Raw genomic sequence first — 15,819 nt, 5'->3', positions numbered from 1 at the left:
TCCCTCCCTCCCTCTCCTTCCCTCTCTGAAATCAATAAAAGTATATAGAGAAAATAGATCTGTAAATTAAAGAGCACATTTGCCCATTCCCAATTATAGGTACTTGAATTACTTTGCCACCAAATCAAGCCCCACTGGAGTAATCCTGGATCTTTGGGAAGCACAGAACTTCCCGGATGGAAACCTGAGCATGCTGGCAGCTGTCCTGGAAGAAATGGGAAGACATGAAACCGTCGTGTCTTTAGCAGCAGAAGGACAGTATTGACCCACGCTGGACTGAATGCACAGGGAGTCTGTGGCCGTCCAAGGGATCACAGCTGAGGAGGAAACCCAGACCAGACCAATGAGCTTCACAGGCAAGATGGCAGCTGGAGAGAGAAGGAAAACAGATACGAACTACCGCTATATACGCCCACTTTATGGGACCTCGTCCCCGGAGTTAAGAACAATTGTGTACATTTGTACCTTGAATTTAGAAACCAACCTAATTTTCCTCTTTGTTGGGCTGTATGCTGTGTGGTACAGGATCTTACAGTTTCCTAGGAAACGCTTTTTATTGCTATCCAGATATATGGATAAACTTTCTTAACAAACCCAATTTCTACAAACGTTGTTTACATCAAATTGGACAGGGATGCAGACACTGTCCATGGCTCGTTCTATTTTTGTTTAAATCATTTGAAGTGGAAGCTGTGGACGGTTTGTTGTGTCTATTCCGATTAGCAATTCACAGAGAAATCACAGTCTTTTGCTACAAATCACGTGCATCAAGTGTCTCAGATAATCCTCCCATCGTGTTCTGTTTCTAGAACTTGTAAAACCAGTGTTACTGTTTGTATCAGGGAAGTGGAGAATCTAAGTGTGAAGGAGAAATAGCTAAGAGTCCTTATTCCTTCAGGACACCCACCCGGTGCCCTCCGGGAATAAAGCTGCAGTGTTGCAGGAAAGACAGTGATTCACGTTCAACCACACAAACAAGCATTTCTTCACAACATGTGTGTTTGTAATATGCAATCTGAAGTGGTGTTTTTTAAGGTATCATTATTATCATTATTATTATTGATGAGTATTTACAAGTATTCTAGTAAAAGGCTTTTCTTTTAGCTTCGGTTTTTGTTAGCAGTACTGTTAGTATTTAGCTATTGACTAGACCTGCCTCACCTTCTCCCATAACAAGGTGGGCGTGGTCACCAGTTTAATTAAATAAGCATTGCTTCCTTGACCTTTCATCTTTTCCCACCATTCTGCCCCAGACAGGTAGTAAATGCTTACTGGCTTTGTCCGTCTGTTCTTGCGGCTTGCTCAGGCAGGGTCTTTCTCCTCTGAGTCCCCTATTCAAGTTCACTTAATATTGGGGTCATGTGGCCCCACACTCACTGCCTTCAGGACTCTTTCTCCCTTAGAGGCAGCGGGTTTGGAGGAACAGCCTCTGGCATGGAAATCAGGAGACCAATTCTCATTCTGGGTTTGTCATTGTCTAGCTGTGCTCCCTTGGGAAAGTTATTTAACCTCACTAGACCTCAGTGTCCTCGCCTGTTAAATAGTGGGGTGGGGTTAGAGAACCTCAAGGTTCCAAAACGCTGGGCCTCCCCTCCAGTGCCAATCATCAGTGTGAAGACCACAGTGGACTCTGAGCTGGATCATTTAAAGATCCATCAAGGCTAGACTCTTGTCCAGGCTACATTATGCCTTTCAGATAGTTCCAACTTGGAAGACAATGATTCTAACCTGTAACATAATTGTTATGCTTTCAAGTCTTGTCTTTGCATCATTGGATTATGCTGTTCCCTGAGAGATGGCATCCTTTATTATCACTTTCTTTCCTCTCTTGGGACTATTTGCCTTCCTTGTTAGTAGCAAGTTATGTTCTATTATTGTCTTGGTCAAAATTTTTAAATTAAAAAAAATTTTAACTGAAAAATAGTTCATCAAGGGACTATTTTGTGTAAACTATGATACATTATTTCCTTAGGACCATCACAGGCTCTTTGTTTTAGCACAGGGACTCAATTCATTCAGCAGGCGGGGATTAGAGAGTTAACAGCCCAGTGGCCTAACCAAGATTGAAAAACAAGAAGCCATGTAGTTGAAGAAGGACCTTCAAAACATGGCTGTGGTTTCCTTTTGGGCTAGAGGTGTCCAGGTTGCTGAATGGATTTGAATTAGAAGTAATTTCAGATATTTCTCCCTTCTTTCCACATATATTTCCTCTCCTGACTATTTTGGTGACTTCTAGATATTTCCAGCCCCCTCCATCTTTGTCACTGAGAAAATATTGATACCTTGATATGGAGCCTTTTCTTCCAGACCTTTTATTTCACATTTTCTGTTGTAGGTATGTATTCTATAACCAGTCTCTCTCAGGCCACTCCCTGCACCATATATAAAATATGTTATACTTATCATGAAAGGGAAAGATTGCACTAATAAACAATTTCAGTGGATAATATCTATACCAATGCATATTTGACCAAAAGATAGTAAAATTGTATTCTACATTAAAAAATTGTAAATATATATTTTTTAAAATGGAGGAGGAGAAAAAAGAGCTATTATCCATTGCTTCATCTTAAAATAACTTCTCAAGATTGCTCATCATTACTGGTTTGGGGGGTTGTCATCTATGGAAATCAAGAATTAGAAATCTGAAGGCCTCTCAAAGGAACGTTCATGCCTAGTGAAAAGTAGAGAGGAGCAAATGTCCAGCTATCCAGTTAACCAATTCAAAACTTGAACTAGAAAAAAAATCATTAAAAAGTCATCAACGCAGAAATATTGAACACAGCAGGCAGGGACTATATTATCAAAGCCATCGAGGGCCTTTGGCGTTCACTTCAGAGGCTTCATGTTTTGGGGTTCAGCATCCCAGCACCAGAAACAGGAAGAGTGGTTGATTCTTTATTAAGTAAGGTACTCATCTATCATCTGTTGTAGAACCCTGTTATGTTTCCTATCAAGTAAATGGCAACTTCCGTACTTATAACGCACCACTTGTGTCAGATAATCTTCACTATGAATTCTGATTTCCTTCTTTGGAAAAGTGTAATAACTGTTAGTTTGCTCTCAAACTTAGAAGCTCCAGAGCCAACATTTCATTTCAAGGGGGTCACTTCACCAACCATTCTATGTGACCAGTCCTGCCTCTCATGCTTATTTAGCTTGTGCAGAAAGACAAGGCTTACTTCATTTGAAAGGGAATACCTATCACTTGTGCATGGTGCCATCTAGTGGTGTATAACACAATCTACTTTCAGTCTAATATAAAAACACTAAAAGTTGTTTGACAAAGGAACTGAAAACCTGCAGAGTCAATAGGGCCTTTATAACAAATAGATGTGCGGACACTTCACTTCAAATATAGTTTTCGTATTCTCACTTTTTTTCTTCTCAATTAAAGGACCCATATCAAAAATTGCATGTCATTATGAGCATATTATGTCATCAACTCACTCCTCATGACACATCTCAAGTCGGATTTTGATAATAGAAATACATAAGCATCTTTATAAAACAGTCTTTGAAGAATTGTCATTTTAACATTTATATTTTTCATTGGGCTTTATATTAAATTTTATTTTAAATCTCCTTATTTTTGTCCTCTAACATTTATTTCTGGAAATGTGAGATACATCTGCTTGGAAAGAAATGTTTTATGTATGAAAACGAGTACCCTATGTCTAAGTAACTGAAAATTGTGGCTGTTGATCAAGGAGAAAAAAGAAGCTTCTTTCTTCTGAATTTGGGGATCTAAGGGCAGAAGCTTTCTTTTCTTTCTCTTCTTTCTCTTCTTTTTCTTTCTTTCTTTTCCTTCCTTCCTTCCTTCCTTCCTTCCTTCCTTCCTTCCTTCCTTCCTTCCTTCCTTCCTTCTTTCTTCCTCACCACACTCATTCAAATTTCCTTAAAGTGATCTGGAAGGACTAGAAGTTGGATTCAGAATTGATAACTGGGCACAAGGTGATGCGAATGTGTAACACCAAGGTCCTCCCAGCCAACAGCCTTTCCACACACAGTGTGACTGACTACCAACGTAGAAACCCACCTCAGTTACCTAGAAAAATCCATCCCCCATCAGCAGTGGAGGCCCCTCCAAGGCAGGGCAATATCTTGGGTGAGGTGTCCAATATTAAACTGCTTCACCATCTATCCTACTATTCTGTAGATTTTCAATTCACAACATTCAAATAGTAGACCATTCTTTAGGGAGACATCAGGGAGACTGAGTTCAGGACACTCTGGAAACTACACATGTAAGCATATATTTGAATGGCATTTCTCCTATTTCCTTCAATAATAGAATCAAACTTATTACTTCTTCTGGAAAGGATAAGACAAGGCTCTTTTCTTATGTATCCTCTGCATCTACATCAGAGACACAGCTATGCTCTTGGTCCACTTACTCTTCTGTCATCAATGTAGGAGGAAGGGAGCCAGTAAGGGGATCACTATCTCCCCAGAATTCACAAGTGAATAAAAACCATATGAAGACCTGCAAGAGAGTGCAAAGGGGGTGGGGAAAGTTTCCAGCTTCAGGTTGAATGTCAGCTTTAGCTTTTGCTGAGCAGTTGCTCAAGACAACTTATCTGTTTAGCTTAGAGACCTCAGTACAACTCCAAGGCTGATGCAAGACAGAAGGACCAGGGAAGCAGCTGAAATGAAATGGGGTTTAATCCATCTTCTTTGAGAACAGAGGAACTTTTGTGAATCAGAAAGTGTTTGCTCAAAGCCAATTATTTACAAAGATGATAATAGTCAATGAGCATTAAAATTTATAGATCCAATAAGGGAATATTTTTATTCTTATCTCAAGGTACTAAAACTTTTTTTTTTTACCTTTCGAGTGCCTCGTAGGACCAACTATTACACACTGGGTTTTTTGTTTGTGTTTCTGTATATTCTTTTGTTTTTAACTTTACAGAGCTAATGTTGACTGAAATTCTTAAAACGTTGCTACTGTGCAATGAAGTGCTGTTTCTCTACCCTAAGAAATCTATTTGTATAATCTTTGACTGTAATGATCATTTTGAAAGATTTCCCTTGTATCTCTAAAGATTTTTTTTTAATGGAACAAGGCATAAGAGGAATAAATACATTGTAAGCAATGTTAATTTAAGCCTATGTCCCTACAGGTCAAGTAAACCAAACAAAGTCATAACTATTTCCAGAATTCATGCCTGATAACCTGCTATTTTTATAAAGGAGGGAGATGGCCTTATATGTCACTGGGTGGGTTTTCCCCATAGACCAAGTCTAGCAATTAACTTCCTGATCCTTTAGTCTTATCAACCTATGATTGCCTCCATTTCCAGAAAGCCTACTTCAAAAATTTGTCTTCAGAAGAACTGATGGCTCCCAGATTTCCCAGTGGCCTGTCACCTCCCTGTATTGATCTTTGGTGGGATAATAATGGGTTAATTCAACCAAATGTAATGTATGTCCCAGATGTATTCCAGCATGGTCAAGGAAAACATCCCTGGTATGACAGAAACTCCACCCAGGGACTAGCACACAAAACCAAGCCCTGACGAGGGGCTATTTGCCATCCTCTGCCCATGGAGCACTTGTGTATTGAGATCTGTCCAGAGGTCTTCTGAGTCAGGAATCCATGCTGATGTCTTGAGGGTCATGGCCCACCAATTGTTGGGTAGAAAACAGGAAAGACGCCCTCAGATACCATCGGCTGCTCACCAGCCAAAGTATATGTTACAATATACCAGCTTCTCAACGTGCCATTTCAGATTTGTGCCTCGGCAAAATTATTATCTCAAGGCCATCACACTTCAGGGCCCCTTTCAAGTATGCCTCCATCCTATGCGTCATCATCCTTCAATCCCAAAGGCCTACTGGGATTGACACGGTCAGACCTGCTGTTGAACCCGACGGCACTGACCCCGGGTCATAACCCTCAGTGCTGGCCTTCAGAACCTGAGTGGTGGGCAGGTTTTGCTGATCAGTAGCCTACAGGATGAGGAGACCTGGGCCTCTGAACCTCAGCATGATGACGAGGCAACATCCAAGCACCATGACCTGAGCCATGTTGTCATGTTAAAACGCGTCTGTTTTACGGTGGAATGGCCTAAAAGAGCAAGGGAACCAGGGCCCGTGGAAAACGCCTTTGCCCTTTTAGATTTTTAAAGTCTCCTATGACACCTGCTAATGTAGGGTTGTAAATACAAGTGCTTACTCCTTCAGGCCTTGGAGAAGAGGACAGCAAAAGGAACGCGTGGGACATAAGATCTGTGATGTGTGCTCTCCCTTCATTCTTTCCTAGACCTGTTGGTGGGGAAGTCACACACACACACCCCCTCCCGCAACCCCCGACCCCGCAGTGTATTAGCTGGGCAGCAGGGAACAGCATCCATCCGTGCGTGTGCTGGCGCAGTGCTGTGTGTTCACTGCGCTCAGTGCTGAGCTGCAGGCGAGCTGCTGGCCTTCCTCTTGGCTCTCTCTAAAGAAGACAGCCCCTGTGTGTCAGGGGGGAGCCCCGCAGTCCGTGCTGAAGAGCCGATGTCGTCCACCTGCTGTTCCCTTTGGAACAGTTCAAGGGCAGGGATGTCAGATGGAGGTCCGGGGCTTTGTCATTTTTCTCTTTTTAAACACAACAAGGCCACCTTGGTGTTTCAGACATGGGACGCTTCTTTTGTTGTTGCGGAGTTCCCTCTCGCTGTATCTTCTATGCAATTCCTTTTCTAGAAAACCCGGGGAGGAGGAGTGCTCCGGGCAGGGCACCCGCCCGCCGAGGGGCCGCAGCAGAGGTGAGGGCCCGGTGCCTCTGCTCTCTCTCTGGCTGCCCCTCCCCGTTTCCCTGCAGTCCCCTGGGTTTGTAACTTGCCTGCATTTATTCTGTCAGCCAACATGTACAAAATGTAAGAAAGAATTTTTAATCAGGTAATAAATTATATTTATAAGCAACAGAGAACGCTGTCTCTCATCTCTTCCTAGCAAAGCCCTTCTCCCCGAAGAGTCACCATGGGCTCCGTCGCGAGGACACAGAGCTGCTGGTGTCTGCATGGGTGGCCATCGCCAGCCCCTCGGGGACAGGGCGAGGTTCCGGCACGTGGCTTCTCACATTGGAACCACTTGAGTGCCTGGGTTCCGTTGCCAGAGGTTGGGGGCGGCGGGGGGGGGGGGGGGGGCGGGGGCGGTTAGTTTTTAAAGCTCCCAGGTGATACTGCTGAGCAGTTGGTGGGGAGAACCAGACTCTTAGAACTGCTGCCTTCGGGGCCCCTGGGAGCTTGTGACTAAGAATATGAGGCCCTCCCCCACCCTGAGCGATCTGGTTTTCAGTGAGGCATGCGGACCACTGCACTAAGAGGTGGGAGATGGCGGGTGAGCCAGGCACACAAGATGCCCAGAGCTCTAGCAGAAGCCCAGCAGGCGTTCACCTTGGTACAGGACACCGCCACTCACCCGAAGCAGGAAAAAGGCGCCAGCGTGTGCAGGAAAGCAGCTATGAGACCGAGGCGTGGCGGGGAAGGCAGCCCTGTCCCTGGGGAAAGAACTACCGCTAACCCTTGGACAGCAGGGGTTTGAACTGAACGGGTCCACTTACATGTGGGGTTTTCTCACTAAATACTGCATTTCCTCTTTGGATTTTCTTACTAACACCTTCTGTTCTCTAGCTTACTGTATTGTAAGAATACAGTGTACTATACCTATCACACAAAATATCTGTTGACTGTTTACGTTATCAGTAAGGCTGCCATCAACCCTAGGCTATTACTAGTTAAGATGGGGGGGGGGGCGGTGTCAAAAGTTACACATAGAGTTTTGAACGTGCAGGGTTTTGATGCCCCTAACGCCAATGTTGTTCAAGGATCGATTATACTTGGAGAAGGGTGCCAGGTGGACTGCAACCAGCCCCGTCCCCTAACAAGAAAGTGTTTGTGAGCAGCTGTGCCAACACTAAGAAATACCCCCTCGCCCCGAACTGGGAGAGTGACTTAAGACTGATTCAAACCTGGGGTTACAAGCTCAAATGTTTGCCAGGGCTCAGGAAGTAGTGACAATATACATGAGTGGCCAGATTATTCTGACCTCCTGAGGTTTGTAGGCAAATTAGCTATAATTTCGTGCTGAAGTTGCTAGAGGGCCAGACCATTATAAATAGGGAAGCAGGTTGTTCACCACGACAGAAGTGATTTTTTTTTCTGAAGATATGGGTAAACAACACGATTTAACAGACTTTGAACGTGGGAGATATATATATATACTGAGTGGCCAGATTATTATAACCACCCATCAGTACTTCGTTGGGCCACCTTTTGCCTTCAATACTGCGGCGATTCTTCTTGGCATTGACTCCACGAGATGTTGAAAGGTGATGCAAGGAATCTGACACCATGCCTGATGAATAGCACTGTCCAGTTCTGTGAGATTTAATGGTTGTGGAACCAGCTGCCTGATGGCTCTTTTAACTTCGTCCCACAAATGCTCAATTGGATTGAGATCTGGTGATTGTGGGGGCCACCTAAGCAAGGTAAAGTCTCCCTCATGTTCTTGAAACCACTCCTGCACAATACGAGCACCGTGACCTGGCGCATTGTCTTGTTGGAAGAAACCATCTCCATTGGGATACGCCATCAACATGATAGGATGAACTTGATCAGCAATGATTCTTAGGTATGTTGTGCTATTCAGACATTGTTCCACATGAATTAAAGGGCCCAAATCATGCCAGGAAAACATGCCCCAAACCATAACACTGCCCCCACCAGCTTGAAGGGTTGTACTCATGCATGTGGGGTGCATGCTTTCATGCTGTTTCCGCCCAATTCTCACTCTGCCATCTGCATGATGCAACTGGAAACTTGACACATCGGACCACATGACTTTTTTCCAATGCTCGACTGTCCAATCCTTGTGTTCCTGTGCGAATTGGAGACGTTTTATCTTGGTAACTGCAAACAGCAAAGGTGTTCAAACAGGCCTTCAGCTTCCATGTCCCATATGATGCAGTGTACGGCTAATTTGCCTACAAATGTCAGGTGGTCATAATAATCTGGCCACTCAGTATATATATATATATCCCACGTTCAAAGGCTGTTAAATCACGTTGTTTACCCATATCTTCAGAAAAAAAATCACTTCTACTGTCGTGATAAACAACCTGCTTCCCTATTTATAATGGTCTGGCCTTCTAGAAACTTCAATGCGAAATTATAGCTAATTTGCCTACAAACAACAGGTGGCCATAATAATCTGGCCACTCAGTGTATAAACTAAGAATAAAAGTGAGAAGTGAGTCCTGTGGCTGACCTAGAGAATTCAACTCCATGTAAAAGAATGAAAATTCGGTTACAGAACAAAACGGTACTTCAGAAAGAAAACAGAGGGCAGCACAGACAGCCCAATATCACCCAGGGAGCCCCAACTTGGAACTTTGGTAGCTGGGGTTCCTGTTGGGAAAGCTGAGCCCAGGAGAGCATGACATCACTGCCAAAGTCAAGGCTGACGGTCTGCCTCAAACGCATCCGAGCTGAGGTCCCTGGAGAGGTGTGAGGCCTGGCCTCCCTCTGTGTCTGCCCCTCTGTGCCACCATCCTGGGGGGCTTCAGCATCCACAAGGACAGACCCCAGGTGATTCCTCTTGGAATCTTCATCCTGACCACAGCCACTTTCTCAGAAACTGCTCATGTGCCACTCACCCCCCTCAGGGTTCCCGGTCCTTTGACCCATCAGCTGGCTCTTTAAACCCATCCCTAGTGCGGACCATGTCAGATGATAATCTTTATTTTCTATGACCCATTGCTCCATACGCCTGATAAACCCTGCCCTGAATGAATCCAGTTATTGCCACTCCCATGCCTACCCTTTGGGCTGCTGATAGACAAATGAAATCCTCACACTACATGGATAAGTAGCACTATGAATTTGTAACAACAGCTAATGCTTCAGAATGGATGCGGGCTTACTTCATGCTTGATACATGGGTCACTCCGTTTCATCTTCAGATTCACTGCATGCAGTAGATATTAGTGTGATTCATATCCTCGAGGGGAAGAAGCTGAGCCTACTGTCACTCAGCCAGGGGAATGAGTAAGCAGGAGTCACAGACGGGCTGTCCGGTGGTCCAGAGGCCACACTCCCGGCCACTCAGCCACACAGCATCAACGTTGATCGGGCCCTCAGCGTTGCCCACCACCATTGAGCTGTCACTTTTCACAGTACAATTCTCACTTCTTCAAACCACTGACTTCCTACCTTTCTTCTCACTCTCAGCAAATGACTGTGCCTCCTACTTACAGAGAAAACAGAAGCCATCAGACCATTGCTCTTGCTCCCTTGCCACCAGGTATGTGCACTTACCTGTCTCACTCTTCAGAGCTGCCTTGTGATACAATGCGATAGTTTCAACGTCAGAAGAAGGCACAGCCATCAGATAACAGACACGTTCTTGCCAAGGGGAGAACGAAACCGTTTTATTTGGGGGAATGTTCAAACAAAGCCATATACAATTTGTAACAAATACAATACAGTTGTTTGTTCCCTAGTCCTGAATAATTACAGTATATACAAATTCAATAAGGCACTGGTTCCCCAAAAGAACACAATGAGTCTTCTTTTGAAACAGACAACAAAACTCTTTATTGCCAACTCTTCTCCAAAAAAAAAAAAAATATGGCATTGTTTTTTCTGCTTTGTTTTACAAGAGGAATCATAATGGCTAAATTAAATCACTTCGGATGCCATTTTGTTCGTTTCCACTGCTTTGTGACTGAGTTTTCCAAGGAGATATAACCACAGAACAATTCAAGTTTAAAAACTGTACTTCTTTCAGTGCCTTTCCAACTACAAACATGGAGAGCTAGAACAGACCAGCGACATAAAACACTGGAACTTCCAATGAATATACTTGACTCTAGGAACGTGAACTCTGGTTGTTATTCGGTCCTTGCTATACCTGACTACACAACAACTGAAACAAAGAATTCCCTATAAATAAAATCTTAGCATGTTTTCTAAGATGCTTTATGTCTTGATACTAAAAAGAATGGTCACTAGTCACTTTTGAACAGTGCTTTCCAGGAAGTCAAAGGCCTGTCTCTTCACAATGTTCGTAGCACTGTAACTTATGATTTAACGATCTACAACACTTTTATAAATAAATATTATGTTTCATTTAGTACTTTATCATCTCTAATATTTTACTCTCTAATCCACAAAATGGAGTTGTGCCAGACTCCAAACTGAACAAAATATTTATATAAACATATATATTTATATAATATATATACACATAATAAACTATAAACCTGAACATCTTAGCATACAAAACTTATATTAGCTAGCAACTAGTATTTTAGGATTCCTTTGGGGGGAGCAACTAGAAGAAAATCTTAGTCTTTGAAACAGTCCTGACAAGAGGAAATCATCTACATTATTAATTTCCAGGCCCCCACTTATTCTATAGAAAGGTAAAACAAAAAATAAAATACAATTCACCTCTTCTGAGCTACTAGGAATTTAAAAATAAAAAAGGATAATTTGGAAGTAAGTAGGTAGTCTCTTTAAGAACAATTTAGGGTTCCTTAAGTTAGGTGAAGTTTGTGAAGACAAAAAAAAAAAAATCTATTCATAAATAAATTCTTGTTGCATTGAAAGACTATACTAACTAAATAAGTCTTTTGAAGTATCTCAGGAACAATCTTTAGATGTTCATAAGGAGTAAATCAGACTGAGAATTAGAAATTAAGCTACTGATTTTTCCAAAGCAACTAAACAAATAAGATAGAAGAAGTTTCCTGCCATTCTTCACTGGAACCAACACCTCCCTAGAAATCAAGTGTATTTTCAAATCATCACTTCCCCCCAAAATGTTCTGATTTGCAGTTATCATTTACAAAAACTTACCTAAAAGAGCAAACATTTTTATCTAAGAAGTCCAACCGCACTTAAATTTAGGAAAAAATCAAGAAACAAAAAACATGTCCCCAGTTATGGGCATAAATGTTTACTTATTTGTTTGTAGATGATCTGATTAGAGGTAATGAAGTTTCTCTCCACGGCTCAGATGATTATCACGCTTAGTTCTAGCCACATATTCCTTCTAAGCTATCACAAAGAACACAATTTGACACAAGAGAAAGGAACCATTACATTGCCATTCAGGTTCTTCTACTAACACCAAAAGCAGCATTCTGATTAAAATTCTATTTGGAGCCAACTGTTTTTAATCTTTATAATAAACAAATTTTGTTCATATTCAAGAACTTTTTAAAAACCAAGTTATTTCTTTGTTACAAACAAAATGTGGCTATGAAGCATTGGGAAGTCAATGCTGAATATGGAACACTGTGTTTCTTATGATTCTCTCAGACTGTTAAGCCCAGCTCACAGTCACTCTCTGCTCTAGGGTGTTTTCCGAATGAACAAGTCACCAGCTGCAAGCCGACTTCAGAAGTGAGGAAAATATTTTCTCATTTTTCATGCAGCTGTCAAAATTTCAAAAAACGTCCATCCTTCAATCACCAAGTGGTGCAAATGTGTTATAAAACACTGCCCTCTGCAGGACTCTGGGAGGAATGACTTTTATTTTTTATTTTTTTTTAAGACTAGGGAGGAAGTATTTCCCAATTCCTTATTAAATTACAGAGTTTCTGAGAAATAAAAGAAAACCATAGTAAGAACATGTAAATGAATACAGGTGAGGGGATGCGTACAGTTTTGAACTTTATGTTCCTGTTGCTCAGGAATGTTGGCCCTGTCCATGATTGAACTCGTGTCTCAACAGTGAAAACTCTGCAGAATTAAGTGGGTGAAGAGATGTTTTGCACAAGTGCCACAGAGAATACAAAAATAATAAATTAAAAAGTGAACTGAACATAATGAGAATAAAATAAAATAGATAAAAGGTATGAAATTACCACTTATGATGTACATGCTAGATCCATATCTATTCTGGAAAAATAAATCACAGCAGCCAGAATATGTTGTGGCTTCCACTAACTCTCCTCGGTGTGTCCCATTCGGAGGATATAGTTATCTATTTTTAAATTAAAATTTAGTTACATTAACCTGACATATGCTTCCTCTCCTTCCCTTAACTCAGACACAAGACACAGACAATAATGAAAAGAAGCTGGTTTTATCTATACAAAATAAGGGGCGCACCATTTACTCTCAGGCTTCTGTGATCGGCTCTTCTGCATATATAGAAAACAAGCCATGTGCACCTCCAACCCCATCCTCTACCCTACTAACTTGGGCATCTTACAACACAAGAGCCAATGATCTCTATTTTAAAGGGTGTGGTCATCAACTCAACTGATGGCAATTTCACTGAATATTGAGCCTTTCGTTTAAGAGATCAAAAGCATGCATCGGTCAGTTCTCTGCACATTAAAAAAAAGCTTTGCTTGTGTTTAATGAAAAGGAAGAGATTTGACCATGAAAGAGATGCCTAACAGAATCAGAAACACAAAGTGGTTCTGAAGAACACTGACACTGACTTCTAATAGAATCACACAAAATCTTCATTTGTTCCATATCCTCTGAAGCTGCAAAAGGTCACCTGCAGGAATCCCCAAGTGGGTCCCAGACAGGTGGCATGTGTACCCAGGTGCATTCACATTGCTGTGGCAGCCCCCCAAGCAGGGCTGGCCAAAGTGGTCAGAGCGGGCAGGGGCGGACTTTTCAGACAGTTCCATTCTGTGGTCTCCAACCTCACAGGCTGTCTTCTGGTGTGTAGAGTGCAACAAAATTTTACCAATGAAAAAAAACGATTTTAATTTCCTTTCTAGCAGAATTTCTGCAAGGAACTCTCCTTGTTATTATTTAAACTAGAATAGTAACAACCTTAAAACATCTAAATTCTTTGTTATATTTTGGCAAAATTAAAGCATCTTTTGAAAAGGAAAAAATAAAAAGAGGGGGCAATCCCAAAATACAGGGCTTTCTTAGAAAGCAACGTGCACCACGTCTTCAACAAGTTACCCGAGCAGTTTCAACCTCCGCCACACACAAGGGATCCCTGTTTCTGGGAACTTCCGCCTTTGTCCACGCTGCTCCCCGAGTGGTGACACTGAACCCACTGGGAAGCAGGGCTGTTCGAGGCTTGGACTGTGGGTGCTTCGGGAACATTTTCTACTCTGCCCGCAAAGAGAGGAAGAGCTGGCTTTCTCCACTGATGCTTTCTTTTTCTTTACTTTTGTCTTCTCTTTTCCCCCTCAAATCAGAGTTTAATGTCCTGGGACTCTGACATTTTGGCAAGTGTTTTCTTCACACGCAGGGCTGTCAGTCTGGACGCAGGATTGTGAGCCCAGCACTCGGTCATTAGTTTCCCCATCTGCCTCAGACACTGCAGGGAGGAAAACGGAAAAGTGGGAGTGACGTTAGAGACATGTATTTATTATGTGCCAGGCTGGCCCTTGATATTTGGCTTTTAATTTGGGGTTCCTGGAGTTTGAATATATTTTCAAAAGCTCCTTTTAAAACCATGTAGACAACATTTCATAACACTTCTTTTTTCATGCAAATTTTCAATGACTAAGACAGATTTTCATAACATCCTTCTGATAGGAGCAAGCAAGTGGTTGTGCTGATTGAAGAAGAGTGTCTTTGAAGTCAACATTAAATAAATACAAAAATACGCAGGGAGTCTGTATTCCACTCCACACTCCCGGTTTGTTTATAACATTTGATCAGCTTAAATCTTTTATCTCCTTCCATACTATTCAAACAAACACAGTTATTCCTAAGTCGCAGCTGTCTGCTACAATAATAGCATCACACTGTCGCTTTTAACAAGATGCATGACCTGTGCGGGGCCTCGATATAACTTTCTCCTACATAAATTATTGGTCTTCCTGTTGAAAGCACAATTTCACTTCATTAGAAATCCTCAGTGAAGGAATCTGGGGTATTACCAGTGCCTGCAACCAGCTTCAAAGGAAGGTAACTCCAGCATCTCATAAAGCTTTCTGCATAGCTCATTGAAAAACATATGTATGATTTAGCATAAAATCAATGATCCAAAGGTTGTTTTTAAATGCATTTAACGGTGAAGAATTGTTTCATAAACAGCGCTCTGCCCACATGTTTGCCCTGGCTCTGGGACATGTCTGATGCTCAGGCATCTTGAATGTGCCAGCCTGCCAGAGCGCTCCAGGATTTGGTGAGTGTGCAAGCTTAGAGGATGGATGGAGAGGATGTGGAGCAGATGAGTCAGGGAAGGCAAGGCCTGCCCCACTCAGTTCCTCCTTACGCACAGCTTCTTTGCAGACCTGTTTTAGGCTTCACCACTGTACCCTTACAGCCTCGTTGCACGTGGATTCCTTCAAATCTCATCTCCTCATCCTTATTAACAAAGATCCACAGCATCCTCAGGCATCTCAACTAGGTCAATGTGTATCACTTCTCTGTATAGAAAATGGCATTTTTCAGATGCCTATCTTTTCTCTCATCAAAATGTGAGAATGTTGCATGTGGGTTTTTCATGGAGAAAAACTCATGATGCTTTAAACACACACACACACACAGGAAAAATGACAGCCGAATAGGCAGACATGTCCTGCACCTTGTTCCAGAGTAGATATAGGGAGCAACTGAGTCAAATAACATCCTCCTTGAATTGTCAAATTAGACAGAGCTGGTGAGACAATTCACAGCCGGGAAGGGCAGAGGACGCCTGGAGAACGGTAGAATCAGGGATCTGGGCTAGAAAGAGATGTGTGACCACCAGGCCAAGAGGGTTCAGAAGGAACTGCGCTGCACCAAGTCTGTGTCCATGGGGGACAGATGTAACATCCGACTGTGGAAAGGAAGTCCACAGGGGTGCTGGCAGCTGGGGAATCTAGATCTAAGTCCACAGCCATGAGGGGCT

General features: G+C 42.4%; 2 protein-coding genes across 4 annotated transcripts in view; one reads left to right on the top strand and one right to left on the bottom strand.

Annotated features, from left to right (window-relative positions):
- Positions 1–6,904, top strand: part of UNC5C (unc-5 netrin receptor C) — a 372,686-nt gene extending 365,782 nt beyond the window's left edge. For both annotated transcript variants that reach the window (XM_036340067.1, XM_036340076.1), the window contains one exon: positions 100–6,904. In XM_036340067.1, the coding sequence (XP_036195960.1) occupies positions 100–265 (166 nt within the window). In that variant the 3' untranslated portion in view covers positions 266–6,904. The remainder of the gene's footprint in view (positions 1–99) is intronic.
- A 3,488-nt stretch (positions 6,905–10,392) lies between these two features.
- BMPR1B (bone morphogenetic protein receptor type 1B) overlaps positions 10,393–15,819 on the bottom strand; it is a 383,526-nt gene continuing 378,099 nt past the window's right edge. For both annotated transcript variants that reach the window (XM_036340048.1, XM_036340053.1), the window contains exon 13: positions 10,393–14,295. In XM_036340048.1, the coding sequence (XP_036195941.1) occupies positions 14,170–14,295 (126 nt within the window). In that variant the 3' untranslated portion in view covers positions 10,393–14,169. The remainder of the gene's footprint in view (positions 14,296–15,819) is intronic.

This window comes from Myotis myotis, unplaced genomic scaffold (genome assembly GCF_014108235.1).
Source record: "Myotis myotis isolate mMyoMyo1 unplaced genomic scaffold, mMyoMyo1.p scaffold_m19_p_1, whole genome shotgun sequence".
Taxonomy (NCBI): domain Eukaryota; kingdom Metazoa; phylum Chordata; class Mammalia; order Chiroptera; family Vespertilionidae; genus Myotis; species Myotis myotis.
Note: the sequence above shows the minus strand (reverse complement) of the source record. Positions and strands in the feature narration are given on the sequence as shown.